Source organism: Vidua macroura, chromosome 3 (assembly GCF_024509145.1).
Source record: "Vidua macroura isolate BioBank_ID:100142 chromosome 3, ASM2450914v1, whole genome shotgun sequence".
Taxonomy (NCBI): Eukaryota; Metazoa; Chordata; class Aves; order Passeriformes; family Viduidae; genus Vidua; species Vidua macroura.
The window spans coordinates 90,467,296-90,485,056 of record NC_071573.1 but is presented as its reverse complement, the minus strand read 5'-3'; the positions used below and the strand labels follow the sequence as shown (position 1 = coordinate 90,485,056).

The 17,761-nt window shown below is 40.9% G+C and overlaps 1 protein-coding gene across 1 annotated transcript in view; it reads right to left on the bottom strand.

The window, feature by feature from the left end:
- COL21A1 (collagen type XXI alpha 1 chain) overlaps positions 1 to 16,922 on the bottom strand; it is a 124,372-nt gene extending 107,450 nt beyond the window's left edge. The window contains exon 1 of the mRNA XM_053973621.1: positions 16,822 to 16,922. Coding sequence (XP_053829596.1) covers positions 16,822 to 16,840 — 19 coding nt within the window. The 5' untranslated portion in view covers positions 16,841 to 16,922. The remainder of the gene's footprint in view (positions 1 to 16,821) is intronic.
- Between the last annotated feature and the right edge of the window lie 839 nt (positions 16,923 to 17,761).

Below are 17,761 nucleotides of genomic sequence, written 5' to 3'. Positions count from 1 at the left end.
ACATTTGTTTCTCTGTTTTGAAACCATAATTGGCAATAGCTGCAGTAGCAGGGAGCCTCACAGCAAAACAAATGAAGGTTGTTTCAGTATGTTTTGTCACCACTGATCCTTACACATCCCCATTATAGACTATTCTGCCCTTGTTTTCCTTCCATATCTTCTGCCAGCCTTTACACAGTTTGGCACATGGGGAGAACTGCCACAAGCTGCAGCCGGTCCAGACCCCTGGCAGGGCAGAGATGGCATTTGCTGCCTGACCAGCCTCTGCTGCCAGGAAAAAGAGAGGCTCTGTTCTGTTTCTCTTGCTCAACCAGAGTGCTAACCCCAGCCACTCCTGGTGTTTAGTTTTTCATGTTTTAAAGTTCATTATTTTGTATTTCCCAAAGCTTGTGGGACCTTGACTACTTACTCTGAGATGACTCACATTTGGTTGAAATTAGACAATGGAACATGGAAAGACAACAGTAACACAAAACCTTCACGTAGGAGACAAGTCATAAAGTCTTCTCTGCTTTTGCTGTGGGCTGTCCTCTGTTTCAAGTCCTTCAGATACTCCCCAAAGGGAAAAAAGTAATTTGTACTACCAGCTGCCTTCAGTAATAACAATTTTATTGCTCTGTTGAAGATAATGGCATGATGTTACATGTATTTCGACTTTAGATTCTAATAATACACTTAAACTGCAGGGGACACACGTAGGTATTGCAGGGAGAATTTAAAACAGGCACAGTGCTGTCCTCCTTTGAAAGAGAAATGCATTCATAATACAGAAAATACTACAGCATTAAAAACCTGTCAACCAAAATAGCAATTTTATATTACTGATCTCATCTAATTTTTCAAGCAATTATGTAACTTTAAGCAATTTCCATATCTTCATACAGACCAAGTTTCTTAGCCTAAGGTTCTGTGGATGTAAAGGAGTTACACAAAGGAAGCACCTAATATCATTTGTAAAAGAAGGTAATTCTCCTCCCTCATGAAGGTACTTCATCCTCCCTATATTTACCATTTACAGATGAAAGATTCATATAAAAGGTTTGATGAAAAAGTTGCATAGCTCCTTGTCAAGGTACTAACTTTCTCCTTAAAATTTAATGCTAGCTTGCTTGGTAGCAACATATGTCAGACTTTTTTAAAGCACAATAGAAGGCAAATTCTATTCCATCCACATGTACCCTTTTCCAGCCTTTCTCACCTTAAACTACTATTGTCTGAAGAAGAAAACTGTTGTCTTTATTAAGGAAATAAAAAGAAAATTTATTCAGAGACCTATGAAAGTAGAAATCCATTAAAATTGTACAATTGTGCCACAACTCTGACAATTCAATACTCTATTGGATCACCTAGAACTCTGCTAACAATAGATAAATTAATTTTGTCATCTCTAAATGAATTTATTACTGTTAAATATTTTTAAATGACTGTGTGAAGCACAGCACCTTCTGTTCACCTTCTAGTTACACCTCGAGGCAGAAGATATTGTAGTTTTGCCCTGTAGCTCAGTACAGTCCTGGAGGTGCAAGGAGAAGATGCTGCCATTACTAACCCTAGGACTGATTCCCACAGCAGCCTATACTCTGAGTAACACTCATGGCTGAGAAACCAGCATTTCCAGTGCAGCCTACAGCATTTGGCAAATGTGACAGCTGAGCTTCAGAAACCTTCACATCACACACGTAGGACATGTAAGAGCACAGTGCAGATGAGATCAGGTAGCAGAGCACAGCCTATCATGACAGCAGTGCTCAAAACCTCTCAGCTTCCTCCATGTACTTTTAGGTCTGGCTGTTAGGATGACAGCTTGCTCAGAGTGACACCAGAATGCTTCAGTCTGTGAATTTTTTTTTTTCCCCACAGAGAATCGTAAGCGTATGTTGACTTCTTAATGAGCGACTAAAATCCCAAATCCCACAGCAGCCATCCTCAACACACCATGGCCCTTGCTTCCTCTCTGCTGAGAGGAGCCAAGCAAATCTCACACAAGGCCAGATTTCTGGAGCCCAGGTGCTTTTCCACAAGCAGAGGGGAGAGATGTGGGAAGACATTTGTAGATTTTTGTGGGATCACAGTGTGCAGGCAATCAAAAAATTGTGCTGACCACCTGCACCCTGGAGCTGCCCTGCTTCTCACCCTATTTGATTCAGAGCTGGCTTGGTAAGAGAAGGGTGGTACCTTGTTTTGATATCAAAACTGCAGCAAGTGGCTGCTATATTTATAACTCTTTCAGACTGTCCTTTTTGCCCTTCATAGTTGTAGTAAAAGAAAAATGGGCCATGAAAGGAAATTAGCAGCACTTCCACGTGGACATGGAAAGCTCCTCAGGGACAACTGACTATGTTTAAAGGTTATCTGGTGGCCTGGGGCTCCACGCCTTTGCTGAATGCTGCTGACACACTGGCTTTGTGGGTTTCCAGCGACACCAAGTTCAGCACTGTCTCCATGGTGGCAATGAAAAGGCATTATTTATTTTCGAGTTCTGATTTCCATCCAAAGGCAAATTTGCTGGCAAGTGAGTTTCAGTGACTCTGCAAGCTAGAGAGGAACAAGCACTGGAGAGCTGGCAGGCCTTTTCTTCCCCTGCATCTGGGAAGAAGATTCCAAAGACAAAGGCTGTGCAGACATAGAGGAGGAGAGGAGGTGGAGAGAGACAGCCCGTCTGTGCCAAGTGCAGGCAACCAGCTGGGACTGAAGCAAGCAGCTCTTGGGAACACCACTTGGTTCTGGCTTTGCTTTTATTTTTTTGCTGTGTGAGGAACCACAAAGCTGCTTCTTCTCAGAGTACATTAGAAAGGCTGTAAATTCTTGTAGCAGAGCTGTCCCTTGGCAGACACTGCAAGTGCAATCACATAAATGTTTTGGGGCTCCTGCAATTCCCACATCAAGCAGGGCAACCATCCACCCCTCAGGAGGTGACCTACACAGCAGCAGGCTGGCTCACAGGCACAGCAACTCTGATCCATTCCTAAACCCCAACTCCCTTCTAAGTCCTTTTCACAAGCAGAACTCACTATGAGCATCAGTATCTTCATTTTGACAAAAAAAAAAAAAAAAAAAAAAATCAGTTTCTAAATGTTCTTGCTTCATATACTGAGACTAAAATTTGCTCTTTCTGTTTATAAATTCATTTCAGCTGTGCAGTCAATAAAAAAAGCTGCATGTTCTCAGACAATCACAGAGAATTAGGGAGAACTGGCAAGCGAATATTAAATAATCACCAGGAAAAGCAATCATGAGAGGAAGCCTGCACTGCTGGGAAGAGAGCACAGCCCGGCTGTATCGGGAACTTTCCGGCAGCCTTCCAAGCAGGCTTTATCTGCATCACAGAGAATTTCAAGTTTCTTTAAGAGTATCTCAGAGACACATAAAATAATTGTCTAACTACACACAACATGACACTAACTAGAAAACAGATACATGAGTAAAACAAACCCACATACCAAAGCCCTAGCCTTGTTCTGCCTCTGGACACAGCTTGTGGCCACTCAAGCACTGCAGCCACCGTGTCCATCAGCCTGGTGAAGCCACTGCTTCCACACAGGCCCCAACACTGCTCTGCTGGTTAAACTCATCTCTACACGTATCCAGTAGATTCCCCCCCTTAAACAAGATTTCAGGTCCTGTGGAGAAACTGCAGAGTCTTCTAATTGAATACAGACTAGGAGGCAATTACATCTCTACTGATTTCAACAATAAAATAATTTTCTTTTCAAATTGAAAATTCTAGGTCAAATACTCACTGTCTGCAGCTTTATGAGGAACAACACTCTTTTAATTCAAAGTATAGTACCTAATTTTACTCCAATTGCTGTCTTTCCCTCTTAATTTCTTACATTCAGTATCCACAAAAAATGGCAAAATTAATACAGTAAACTCTTTGACAAATAGTGGACTTAGTTAGTAACCACGACACTAAATTTACAGAAAAAAAGGGTGCCACCAATACACAGGATCGTGTGACTTGTAGATCTAAAGCTCACAAGCATGAAAACTTTCTCCGGGTTTGAGCCCTATGGTCACCACTAGAGGGAGGAGCTGGATAAATAATACTTAATTCCATTTGCAAGAAAATCACTAACTAGTCGTAAAGAACTCCTAAGAGGGGTAACTCTGATATAAGAAAAAAGAAAAACAAGCTTTCCACAATTAAAAGCTCGATTATTCTAGTAAAAATCAAGAATCTTTTACCTTATTTCTATAAGATCAATAAATGGATGATGTAGTTGGGGTGGGAATCTGCCTGAAGATTGTTAAAAATTCTCAGTAAAAGTGACTGCTTTTGGCAGTTTTATTTACAAAACAAAACAAACAAACAAGCAAAAAAAGTCCCACCAAAATAGAAATAAAAAGATACTGACTGTAATGAAAAGAAGACATTCCTTAAGAGATTACACAAGGGTGGAAAACGGTGCACTAGGAAAAAAAGGTGGTTAAACTCTCAGAAAAATAACTCACTTGTGAGTGCCATCAGGGAAGCAGTCAGCATCACACACCGTCGGGTACCAGGAGGAAGAAAACAGTGACCCACCTGCCTGATCCACCAACCAAAAGAGCTGATGGCTTCACGGCAAAATATTGGAGAGGAGAAGAAGTAAGGAGAGTGTTGCACTCCTTACTTTATGAGATAGAATGGACCTTCTAACAATCAAGAAATAATTTTGCCTTATTACCTTTCTTGCTCGATGCTATCTTGTGCCAAGAACCATTAAAATCTTTCCTAAGCATGAGTGTTTGATCTGATGTGGTACAGAAGAGACACAAAGATTTCCTTTCTGTCAGTACATGAATGACAACATGGTTTTTGCTGCCAGAACTACTGATTTGCTGTAAATTCCACCTGAGCCCCAGACTGCCTGACACAAACTCAAAAGGCCGCAGTGATGGGCTACTCGTATGGGAAGCCTTTTGGGTAAGCCACACTGCAAGAAAAATACATGTAAGGACTGTTGGAATATGCCTGCTGACAACTAGAGAAAAGATGCATTCAATAAATCGCACTTCCAAGGTTTCTCAAATGGCTATTTTCATCATCCTCTAATGCAGCAGAGACATCCACATCACATTTTAAGATGAGTAGTTAAAGGATTTGGCTGCACGACATTTCCTGAGACTAATTACCCATATGCCTGGTAAGTTCAAGGAACAAAAGGTCACTATTTTATTTTTTATTCTTCAACAAACCTCTGCTGAAGACACCAGGGCCACTCTCCCTGCAACACTCAGCACTGCTCTGACAGCTGCACAGCAGGTGAGACTACCAAGAGCAGGTTGCCCACTTACCTGATCCTTTGAGGTTGTCTTCCAGCACAACCAAAGTGAGTGATCTCAAAGTGCTTTTATGTGTATTGATTGCATTTACACAATGATCTCTTTGTTTAGTAGTGTCTTGTCTCCTAAAAAAATATCACAGAGAGCTTGATTTATAACTTACATAGAGCTTTTCCTGTGATTCATGGCACGATTTCTGTAGTGGGCTACATTTTGTGAGCTGAATTTTTCAACTGCAGCTATCTCATTTGCCCCAGACAATCTGAAATCCTGAAGAAGTTTGAATATTGCAGTCTGGAATTTTTTTTTTTTTTCATTTATTTGGGGTGGATCTTTACAAATTTCTCCATGGTAGAGTTTTCTGCCCATCTGTTTGACTTTAGGGGTGGAATTGTTATTTAGAGGCAGATACTTATGAAGAAGCACCTTGTGATTGCTGCCAGTAGAAAATATATCTGGTTTGGTTATTTCCTGGACTATATTTTAAAACTGTCAGGTTTGCAATTCAAAGGAACAAAGTCACTCCTCTTCTTTCCAATAAAGGCTGAAGACCAAGGGGATGCACAGCTCTGGCACTGGTGATTCCCAAGGGGTTGTTGGCTGCCTCAGAGGAAGTCAGACAAAGACAAAATTATGGACTTGCCTCCTCATTGCCTACTAAAACCAGAAGTTTAAGATGGTTTGACTGGAGAACACACAGTCCCAGCTCCCCACATGTGAATCTGCACCTAAATTGACTACTTGATATCTCCCTTAAGTAAGCTCAATGTAGTTTTTATGAATTTCCTTCTTTTGGCTACCTGGTGCATTCTACAGTAAATGCACTTTCAAACCAACAGACTAGTCGGAAGGTATGAGACATTTCCTTCCCCAGCTCTAACAATGACTGCTTGCCCTGGGAAAAAAAATATCTGCTGTTCAGAGTTGCTTATTCCATAGACATTCCATTAGACACAAAAAGGGAGTGTTTTGTCAGGAAATGCATTTCTTATCCAGCTGCATGAAAGCCAATTGCATCTACTTAATTTATATGTGGGCTTCAGTTGTGTAATCGTAGCTGCAGTGTCTCTCTGCGAACCATGGACTGTGGCAGCACTGGATTGGCTGTGGAAATCTTGAAGCCATGCCCAGAGCTCAGCACCAGTGTTTCTGTACTGATACACAGCATGTTACACCAACTAAAGGACATTTATGATTTCAGAATACACTGAAAACCCACTCATAGATTTAGAAAAAATTTGGTGGGTTACTTTATAAAATAGCATAATCTTTGGATGTTTTCTATTCATTTTCATGAGAAAGTAAACCATTTTAAGCTTAATGTTAAATTGTATCCTAAATGAAGGTACAGTTCAGGATGTCTCTTAATTCTTCTATAGACAAAGGAAATAAACACATATAAATACATAATAACATATATACATGTATATATTAAAAAAAGGAGGGTTATGTTATAATAAAAGAGGTCATTTTTAATTCCATGAGACTTAAGTCCATTTCTCTTAGGGAAAAAAAAATAAAACAAACCCTCAAAACATGTTTTATTTTAGTATTATTTGTTGGGCTATTTCAATTTTAAAATATCATGGGTAATCTGTGAAGAAAAAGAATGGTTACTTTTCCATTTCCCTTCATCACAGCATGCTTATTGTAACAAAAATAGTATTTTTGACTAATTCTAAATGAGAAATTTCAGACATGAGGAAAAAGGAATGAGAGACCATTTTTATGTTTGCACACCTGTAGCATTGATTAAATACAGGCATAATGAAATACTGCAGAGTATCAGCAGTAGAACCACAAAAACCTGAAATTGCACTGTATGAGTGGTATGATACATTATATATATCTATCATTCAGACATTTACTGGTGATTCTGATCACTATCAGTGATAGTCTGGTACAAACAACATCTTAAGCATTAGCCTTGACGTTATTTTTATACAAAAAAATATGTCTGAACATTAAAAAAAAAAATGTTGATGACCTTATAAGTGTTCTTATTTAATGTGCTCTGAATCTCTGTCTAAACATACTCTACCCCTACACAGAACAAAAGATTTAGAAGTGCTACACATGTAAATCTATAAAATCAGGGTCTAGAAATGTACACAATAATTCTTTTGAAATTTAGATTGAAGAATCCTCTGCAATAAGAAAGCAGCAGGTAGCATCATCCATGGGTAGAACATTAACATAGCACCTCCTCACCTTTGGCAGAAAAATAATAGAATTTCAACCAACATGTGTTAAAACCTTTGAGAAGTGGGATAATCTGACCCTATTTTGCTGAGAAGTGAATTTAGGTGTTGAATGTAACACTTAAGAGTTTACTGTGAAAGTTTGCTCTAAAAAGTCAGCTTTCTGCTCTTCTACTGACTTTCACTAGATGATTATTGTAGCTGCCTTTTTTTTTTTTTTTTTCCCCATGGTTTTGATGATTTTCTCTTTCCTTTTCCTGAATTTAATTATCCAGACATGGATAACATTTTTCTACATTGGAAGGTAAGATATTAAACAGATTTATTTCTTATCATTATCACCATAACAATCAGCCAAAATGAGTTTTCCTCTTTATTTATGGAAGGTAAAGATCAAAATTACTCATGTCAAAACAAATCTTGTAATTATTAAAAAGCCATTTTTACTAAAGTATGTGTATATTTACCTTAAAAGACAGCCTGAACATTTTGTACTTGATACCTTGGGGGAAAAAATTGCTTTTAATAGTCCTATAATACAACATTTAAAAAAAAATTTCATATGAACTGGAGCTTAAATAGTTGTTCCTTTTTGTTGAATAAAATTCCTCATGCTGAATAAAATCACATATTGTTATGAAGAAAAGAGAGAGAAATCAAATGCAAGAATTCCTCTAACATAGTTAACCAAATGCTGTGTGTTAGTGGCAGTCACAAAGAACAGCCACCTGGTATGGATACACTGTGGTGGGTAGAACTTCTGCAATACAGAAAAGCAACATTACAAATACAACAACAACAACAACAAAACAAAACAGATTGTTGACATTTGGAGAAATAGTAAGGTAAAACTTGGACCAGGAGAGTAGCAGCATGATTATCAACTAGGATAAATTAAATCTAGCATAGTAGCTATTAAGTAGCTTTCAAACGAAGACTGGAGCTAAAATCTGTTCTGTCATAATCCTTTCAATTATAATACTGAGACAGCAACTACAAATTATATGAACATTATAAAAAAACCAAACGTGGCCATCCTTATACAAGCAGCTACCACCAGGTTTCAGGCTCTTCAGTTTGATTATTGTGTGGTTCATTTTTATTGTCTGATATGAATCATGCCTAGTTTCTTGGACCGAAAACAAACAGATTAATGTTTCTTGTTCTTGTTTCCACTTCCTCTCTTTCATATGAAAATGTCAGAACAAAATAAGTGGTGAAAATATTCATAGCCAAACTCAACAACTGTCCCTTGCCACAGTGGGCCAGCTCAATATATGCTCTGCAATATACACATGGAAACCTAATGAGTTCCAAAGGAAGTGTTCTGCCACAACATGTGTCAAGCCCATGGTCATCAAAAATGCCCCTTACACAGGAAACTTCCCAACTGTAGGTACACAGTGAATATTTGTTCCAGCCTTCTCAGCAACCAATTCTGATCCCTGTCCATGCAGGTCTGCTACTTCTTTGGTGTTTTTGCAAATCCCCTTCCCTTCTAAGCTGTCCTTTCTCTACTTTCACAAGAATGTTTTGCCCTTCAGTCCCAGTGACTGCCTCAGTGTCCTAGTTTGATAAAGCAATTCCTTCAGGCTATCATCTCAAACATTATTCAAACTAGAAAATATTTTAATAATAAATGTTTCTAGATACAATACTGATGTTAGTCCTCTGCCAAGGACTACAGCAGGTACAAAGTTGCTAATGAACTAATGGCAAGGTCAACATGACATCATTGCTATAAAACACAGAAGTTATGTACAATGACTAAGCACAAAATCCATCCACAGGCATAGATGCCTGCAGATATCTCATATTCATAAACCAAAATATTACAGGAATAGAGAAAGGAGTAATTTTTTCCTATTTCCAGGTACCTGTGCACAAACCCCCACTTCTGTATTGCTCTTCTGATTAGGGTTGAAAGAGTAAATCCCTCTGGACCCTGAATGTGCAACAATTTCTGGTCCACACCTTCACAGGCAGCTGATGGGTCACTCTGCTCTACCAGGCAGATCCTTAATATTTTTCAGTTTACAATCGCAACCATCCAGTTTTAGCTTCAAAACCCCCTGTAATGTTCAGCTGAGGTAGAACACACATCTTCAATTGCATCTGAAGTAAAACGGTCCCACGGTACCGTGCTTGCTGGGATATACTGTTGCTAGTCCAGTGGAGGGCAGCAAAATATTTACTAAATATTCCTCCTTTAATGTCCTCATCACTGAGTTGTGTCAACAAATGACTTCATAAAAACATTGGAAGGGTTCAGTACTTCTTCGTTTGGTTTACAAGACCTTACTTATTTATTTATTTTAATCAGAAATAAGTTTTTAGAATCTCTGAGACTATTTTCACTTCAGAGATCATGCCTTAAAACAAATAGTGCTGGCTGTATAAATAATTCAGTGGTACTCCCATTCTTCCCAGAACTAATGACATCTGTATCAAGAGGAGGAAGGTACTGTGCTCTGCCTTGAAGCCAGTTAGTCTGATCTCTGAAATGCTTGTGTAAATTTACCAATGGTTTAAATGCAACTGCAAATCTCCAGCACAGCTGTACTGGCATACTGATCATCTTGCATCATTCATTTGCTCTGAGCACACGTTATCTCAGCTTTTAGCTTAACAGAAAGGGGAGTCAGCAGCACTAATGGAATACTTTGAAGGCTGTTCTAAGCTGGAAGCCAAATTTAAAAAAGGAAAATATTTTAATGAATCTGGTAATGGATTTTGTGCAGTTCTCATTAGTATAATCTGACTAGCAGATAGATCTAGTTTACATTGATTTTTCATGGAAAGCTACTGATAATAATCTCTCTTGTAAGGACAGACTGACTGCAGAAAGACTGCTGAAAATAAAATACAGCCTGCCTAAAAGTCTTTAGTCTAAATCACAAAAGCTGTAAAAGATTTTTAATTAAAGAATGCACATGTGCTTTACAGCTTGCAAAAAACTCACTCTTCTCATTATATGGTTGGGGTATCCTTCTGGAAATGAGCTCTCCTACTGATTTTTATAAGGACAACAAGGAAGAAGGTAGAACAAAGAGTCACCACAAAATGGTTTGCAGTCAGCTAGGGTACAGAGGCAGATGCATTTGCCTCCAGCATCTGCTCAGGCTTTACACTGAGCTGGCAATACCTGTGCCACAGAGCAGCTCCAGCAGTGGAGTTTGCCCTGGCAGGAGAGCAGAACAGATGCCCATGTCCCAAGGGTCACAACTGTTGTGCTTCTGGTGCTGGTTTTAAGCACTCAGTTCATGAGCTTGGGCTGAAATATTGAGGAGCACATGCTGGGTAAAATGCACACACTATGGACAGAAATTTGAACCATGCAGTGGAGTTTTCCTGGCAAATACTGGCAAAATTCAGTGGCTTAAATTGTAAATTAAGCAAAGAGTTATCATCTGGATGAAGCTATATATCAGTAAGCACTGATAAGGAAAGGTATATATCAGAAACATAGTGAGTACACTGGAGAGCCCCTCTGACACCATAAAACAGGCTGTAAGGAAAACACAGTTAAATTATTCCTGATTATATCCCTAGGAATTCAGGACAGAGTAGCCTGAGCAAAAGCAGAAATTTTCAGAAACTGAAAAGATTTTGCTGTGTTTCTCACTAAGATATAGGCAGCTGATTGTACTGTAAATACTCAGCTGCAGACAGTGAAAGAGAAGAAAATAACCATGCAACAGAACTGCTGAAGAGCAAAGACCCAGGACTGTGGGTGGGGGATGGAAGAGAGCAGGGCTCTTCTGCAGGACTGTCCTACAACCAGCAGCAGTGTATTTGCAGCTGATGCTTTAGATAAGGTAAACTTCTTGGTAGCTGAGTGAAAATGCAAAAGAGATGGGAGATCTCTTAGTAAGAGGTGCAGTTTCAATCAGGGAAGGGGAATTCACTGACAGGACACACACATAGAATTTTATGGAGCATTATTCCTAAATTTAAAAATTCCTAAAGTAGAATGAAGATCCTACTTCCTCTGGGAGCTAAATGAACTATTCATAAGAAATACCCACATAGGACATCAGTATATATAATACATCTTGAGTAGTTACAATGCACAAAGTACCTGTACACACACCTAAATTATACTTCATGCTCACACCTGACTCTGGCAAATTATTTTTACTGGCACATGCTGTAGTAATTATCATTACAGGTAACACAATGCCCACAGAGCCAGTGCTGGCAGAGTGGAAATCCTGCAAAAGAGAAGTGCTCTACTCTACAGAATGCAGGGGTTGACAGTAACTGTCCCAGTGCTGTGTTTGTAAGGTCACCAGGGCCTGCTGAAGAGCCTGGGCAGGTTTAATTCAGTGCAGTTGTTTCTCAGTTGGAAAACATGAATGTTATTTCTAAAGCATATGGAGCTGTCTTAAGTGGTTGTTTACAGTAGTATTAATTTCTATGGGGCCTGATCAGATGGAAAAGTTAAAAGGAACAAAGCCGGAAAAGTGAAACAATAGCAGAGAGAAGGAGTGGCCCAGTGCACACAATAACCAGGTTCACAGCTGCTAAAAAACATCTCACCCACCCAGCTCTCTGGGACTGAACTGTCCTGCCAAGGTTGTCAGAGAGACACCCATGCAAACACTGAAGCTAGAGTCTTTCCTTTCCAGATTTTGCTGGCTTCCTGTGGGGCCTGGGGGTGTCACCCTGCCCTGCTCACAGTGTATTCCCTACTGCTTTTGCTGTGAGGTTCTACTTAGCTTCCACCGATCTCTGCCTGCTTAACTCTGATGCGTTTATAGCACTAAGTGCCAGCAAAGGATCAGGAGCTTCCTTTCAGCCTTGACAAAACATACATTTATACCACTGGGGTGAGAATCAGCACAGTTTCTTTACAGCTGCAGTCTGGCACTGCATACTGAGGTGTCACTTGTTTTGGCTATGCCTGGCCTGATTCCTCCAGTATCTTCCCTGCCTTAAACTGCTAGATTACCTCCACTTCATGCAAAAATACAAGAAGAGATGATGCCTTTTAGTCTTCTATGAGGTCCTTCCCCCACATCTACAACTGGCTCATTGCTGTCCTTTATTGTCTCTCCTTTTTAGTTCAGTATTTTTGCCAGGATAGCAGGCAGCTCACTCGCAGCAACAGCTCAGACCTGGAATACAGCAAACCGACTGTGATTTAAAGTTCACCTGGGAGCACAGAGTTCTGATCAGCCCAAAATGCATGAAGCAAAGTCTAAATACATTAATTTGGATATATGACAGCCCTGACACCACAGACTAACCTATATTTCTACCCAGATTTTCCAGGCACAAACACAGAGTATCTGCTAAGAGTCTCTCAGTTGCAACTATCCTTCTAACTGGGGTTGTAGAAAACAGAACAAGAATTATTTTCAAACCTAGCACAACAGTGGTTTGTACTCTTTTCCTGCAGTGAGAGATTTAACCCACTGGAAAAAAAATACACTAGGTACAAGTATATTTCAATAAACAGCTCATGGAGAGCCCAGAAACGAGCAGTAAATAGGCAGAAGTAAGACACTTCTTGCATTTGATAGATGCTTAGGCAATGCAGCAATTCTGTTCAGGACAATTAGAGATTTCCTGTCTGGCAGCCGGGGTCCAGCAGGGCCAAGGACAGCGAGGGGGCAGCCAGGGCTCCTGCCCTGGTTCAGCAGCACCTTGCTGCCCGGAGCTCTGTTTCCTGAGCCACACGCAGCGGTGGCAAAGCTGCAGCTGGGAACAGAAAAGCATCTTGCCAAGCACGGGAGCGAACGCCGCCTGGGAGGAGACACCTCGCAGCTGCGACAAACAACCTGGGCATGCCCAGGGAACCAAGAAGCCGGAGGTGCCGAAGAATGGCAGCAGCGGAGCAGCAGGACACAATGCCAGCTCTGCAGGGGCTCCTGCGCCAAATGAGGGCCCGGGTCTCCAGGAGGGAGAGAGGGAGATGCCTATCTCACAGCTTTCCTAGCGGCTCGCAGCCCGAGCTGAAGAATGGCTCCTTTGTCTCGGCCCCTCATTGGGTCTAAAAGCCGTGAGTCATGAGGCCAGATGGCCGGGGCAGCCTCCAGGAACGCGGGGGGGAGGAAAAGAAGGAAAGCTTCATTCCTGAAGTTTGCACTGATCCCTCAGGCTTAGACAACAAAACTGCAGGGAGCGCACAGCGCCCGAGGGGTGACTGAGGGTCCCAGGCACTCCCAGGGAAGGAGAGCTGGGGATGCACCTTCAGAGAAATGGATTTATCTGCTTAGAGCTGCGTGGGAGATGTGTGTGAGTTCCAAGTGCAGCTGGTGAGCGGGGTCCCCATTCCCTCGCCGTGCCAGCAAAAACCCCACTTTCGGAAGAAAGCCCCGTAACCTCGTGGTCCCTGAGAGGCATCACTCGGGGAGCTGCCCAAAATAGAAACTCCATAGTGAGTGCCAGAGGCAGCGAGGCTGTGTAACTAAGAAAATGGATGAAAAACAAGTGCTGAGCAACAGAGAGGTATTTTTGTATTAACCCTGCCAAATGGATTATTTATACCCTAATCTTCTGCTGTTGGTATGACTGAGCTTTTTAAAGGAAAGTTGCAGCCAGCTTCTTCTGGTTATTTAATGAGGCAGATAAGCTCATGTCTTAAATCAGTTCCACCAACCTCTGGCTGCCATCCCATACATACGGATTTCAGGAAAATTCTTAAGGAAGGCAGAAAGTGACAGTTTACAAAGAGTGATTCTGGGAACAATGGGGCATAAGGACTGTCCAGACTGTAAACAGACCTTAAGCAGCAAAACTACATGAAGTGCTCAAAGTGTCTTGCTTCAAGAGAAACATCCATGGCATGGTATGCTGGTTAGGGGAACTGGATCCTGGAAAGGAGTGAACTCTGCCCAAGCAGTCTTTGTTGCCCAGAGAGCGTCAGTGAAAGCTGAAAGGCAAGGAGGCAAATATACATAAACAGAACAGGGTTCTCCAGTTCATGGGAGCAGGGTGCCCTGGCATTAACACACAGAGCACTTGAAGAACAGAAAAAAAGACAAAAGCTTAGACTGCAGAAACCATCCTGAAAGGTTCAGGGCAAAGTCATTTCTATACTGAACAGCATCTATAGCAGCATCTAAACAGCAACACCCACAGAGCTGACACCTACCTTGGAGCCCACGCCTGCCTTCAGATGCCTCCTTTTCAAAGCCCTAGAGCCCCTCTTCTGCATTACCAAAACCCTGGGTGACTGAAACCACCTACATGGGATGAGCAACAGCTTCTGCCTTTTTCACATTAGTTCTGTTCATGTCATGGTGGACAAATGGTCACCTTCATTATCCTTAAGAGACAATGCAGCTCACCACAGCTGCTAAAAAACTGAGCTAAATCCTTCCAGGCATACTTTGGATATTTACACAGCAGAATGAATGTATAGTCATTTATTACAGAATACTAATAATGGGCTTCCATCATGTTCCCCTAAAATTTAATAGAAGTCTCCTTTACCTCAATTTAAGAACATTTCTTCTTGTGCTTTTTTTCCCTTGGAATATCATTTATTCCCTTCCTACTTGGAGTATCACTTAAAATATTTTAACAAACATTGTTGTCACACCTCTCCTCAGTCTTCTTTTCTCTAAACTAAATATCACCACTGCCTTCAACTTATAGGACATGATTTTTTAAACCTCTGTCTTTCCATTTCTTTGTTTCTGAACTCTGTCCAGCTCTGGTCCATATCTTTCCTGAGTGAAGCATCCACAGAATCAGACCTGAAATTTCACCAATACTTTAAGTACTAAAATAGTCACTTGTGACAAAATAGGACTTGGGATGTTACCAAACAGTTGGGAAGGGTATCAGAGATTCCCAAGCCAGGAATCTGATGTCTCTGTGTAGAAAACAAGTCCAGATATGAGGGTAGACTTGGCAGAATAGGTGATACCTCTTACTACTTTATACAGACTTGATAGTGAATTTGAGCTGATTCACACACAATACTCTACTACAACTATTTCAATGAAATGAGAGTATTTCTGTTGCTGATCTGTTTTTTTTTTTTTTTTAAACTGGAATTACTTCTTGAGCACCAAAGTACTTCTTGATATATTATTAAAATCTATACCAATAGAAAAACTAAGGAGCAAGTACTACAAGTAAACTTACTTATTACAAAGGCATATGCTGAAACAGATTCACTGGTGAAAACTGGTAATAGTTTCCTAACTTTGTGAGGAGAAACTTAAGTGTATTAAACAAATGTCACCATAACCAGGGGAAAATACCATAATGGGATTTAAGACTTATGTTTAATTATTTGCTCTGCCTAATTATCTAGTGGACTCTGATAGAATCCTCACTGGCTGATGTTTTAGTTACTTTTCTTGAGTACTGAGATTTGCAAAACTTTATCCACAGCTTGCAATTCCTCTATTTTTTTCCTCTTTGGCATGAAATTTAGCATCTAATCACACTTTTTACATTTGGCTTATGATTGCCTACCAAACTATTTCTGAGGGCAGAATCTGACTCATACGATCTGGCATCATCATCCCCCCAGGACTGCATGTTTGTCTCAACCAGCCCAGCTTTATAATAAAAGCAACATTTGAAAAATTACCTACACTTCAAATCCTAAAATACCTTCATTTGTCCTTATCAAAAAGGCAGGTCTCTTGAGCTGCTTTCACCTGTCAGTCAAACTTCTGGCAGCTTTGCACCAAAGCTGTTAAGCTTCTCTGTTTTCTTATTCACCCATGTGTCTCTTTTCTTCTTGATACCTTCATTATCTCTGCTACTTTCTTTGTGGTCTTGTCATTAATTATGGACTCTTTTTTTTTTAGTCACATTTCTAAGTGGAGAGAAACAAGGAGCCTGAGTGAATGTTTAGAATTAGCAAATGGGTGTGTTAGCAGACACTGAGGAAAGACCCTTGTGGGACTGAGAAGCATGATACCTTCATTTGGCACTCCATTAACATCAAAACTCTTTACCAACAGGTTTATACCAGACTATTCTGGGAGCTGGTTAGATTCCTGGTTTTAAATGGATGCATACCTTCCCACCCTAACTTTAGAAACTGGCTTGGTTACAAGCTTTACAATTTCTTCTCCTATTAGCTCTTTCTTTCACGTTCTAGAGAAATAATGTGAAGTTCCCACAAAACATGCAAAGATTTTCCAGATTTGGAAGCTGCAGAGAGCACTGCTGTGGGGAACTCACCCAGGTCTTGCACCTAACCCAGGAGACTTGTAATCACCCAGAAGCTGATGCAGAGTAACACTTTAAATTCTCAGCTAAACCTAACAATCTTGTGAGCAACAAAATTAACAAAAGAAAACAAAATTGATCAAGCAAAGAGAAAAAGAAAACAATAATTTTTCTTTTTTGTTGAAATTGAATTTGGGTTGCTTACCCCACAGAGAGAAAGACATCTGTGTTGAACAGGCTGAAGTTGAAATTTTCTGTATACAGCATTTAACACCAAGTCTCCTCTGAAATTTTAAAGAAATAAAATAAATTCCATCCAAGAAATAAGGAATTGCACAGGAGAATGAAAACCCTAGATAATGTATGTCTTCCAGAAGGAAGAGGCAAAAGAAGCACATTGCACAGAGACCAAAATGTCTTGTGTAGCTGGCAGGGCTCAGCACAGACTGTTCCAGCAGCAGGTTGTGTGCATGTCTCATTCCATTCTGACAGTGCCCTGAGGCCAATGTGCCCAGAGTGATAAAAGTTACTGAAATAATCCCATCTCTGCAGGCTGCAGCTGAGGTGAAGACAGGGGGATCAGTGCTGGAGAGGGTTTGGGGCATGTCCCAGCAGGCTTTCAGTGCTCCTCAGGGATGGGCACCAGCCTGGAACCGCTGGCCCACAGCCTGCTGAGGGGCTGTTATCTTGTGCAGGCACAACTCACACCATTAGCCAATCCACCTCTGGGCCAGGAGAGATCCTGATAGCTGCTGGGCGTGCTACCTGTGCTAACAAGCCCTTCAAAGGCACTAAGTGTATTAGTAACAAAAATTGAAGCCACCCATGAAGCAAGCAGTGCCTGGAGAGCCAAGGATGCCAGCAACACCTTAGGATGAGCAGTCAGGCCCTTCCACTGCCTGTAATTTAACATTTCTACCCATCTCCTAGCATGACAAGCCAGCATAAGCACTGCTTCCCAGGAGCATTCAGTGGTGTAGCACAGAGCAGCACTGCACTTAATCCCGTCATCCAAATTCTTCGTTGATCTTGGAAAAGACGCCAGAATACCGCGGGAGGAGCTGGCCTAATTGCTTCCTTTCATTACCATCTATGGATGCTTCTGTCAAGCTAACCTTCTCTGCTGACTGGGCTTCTTTACAGCT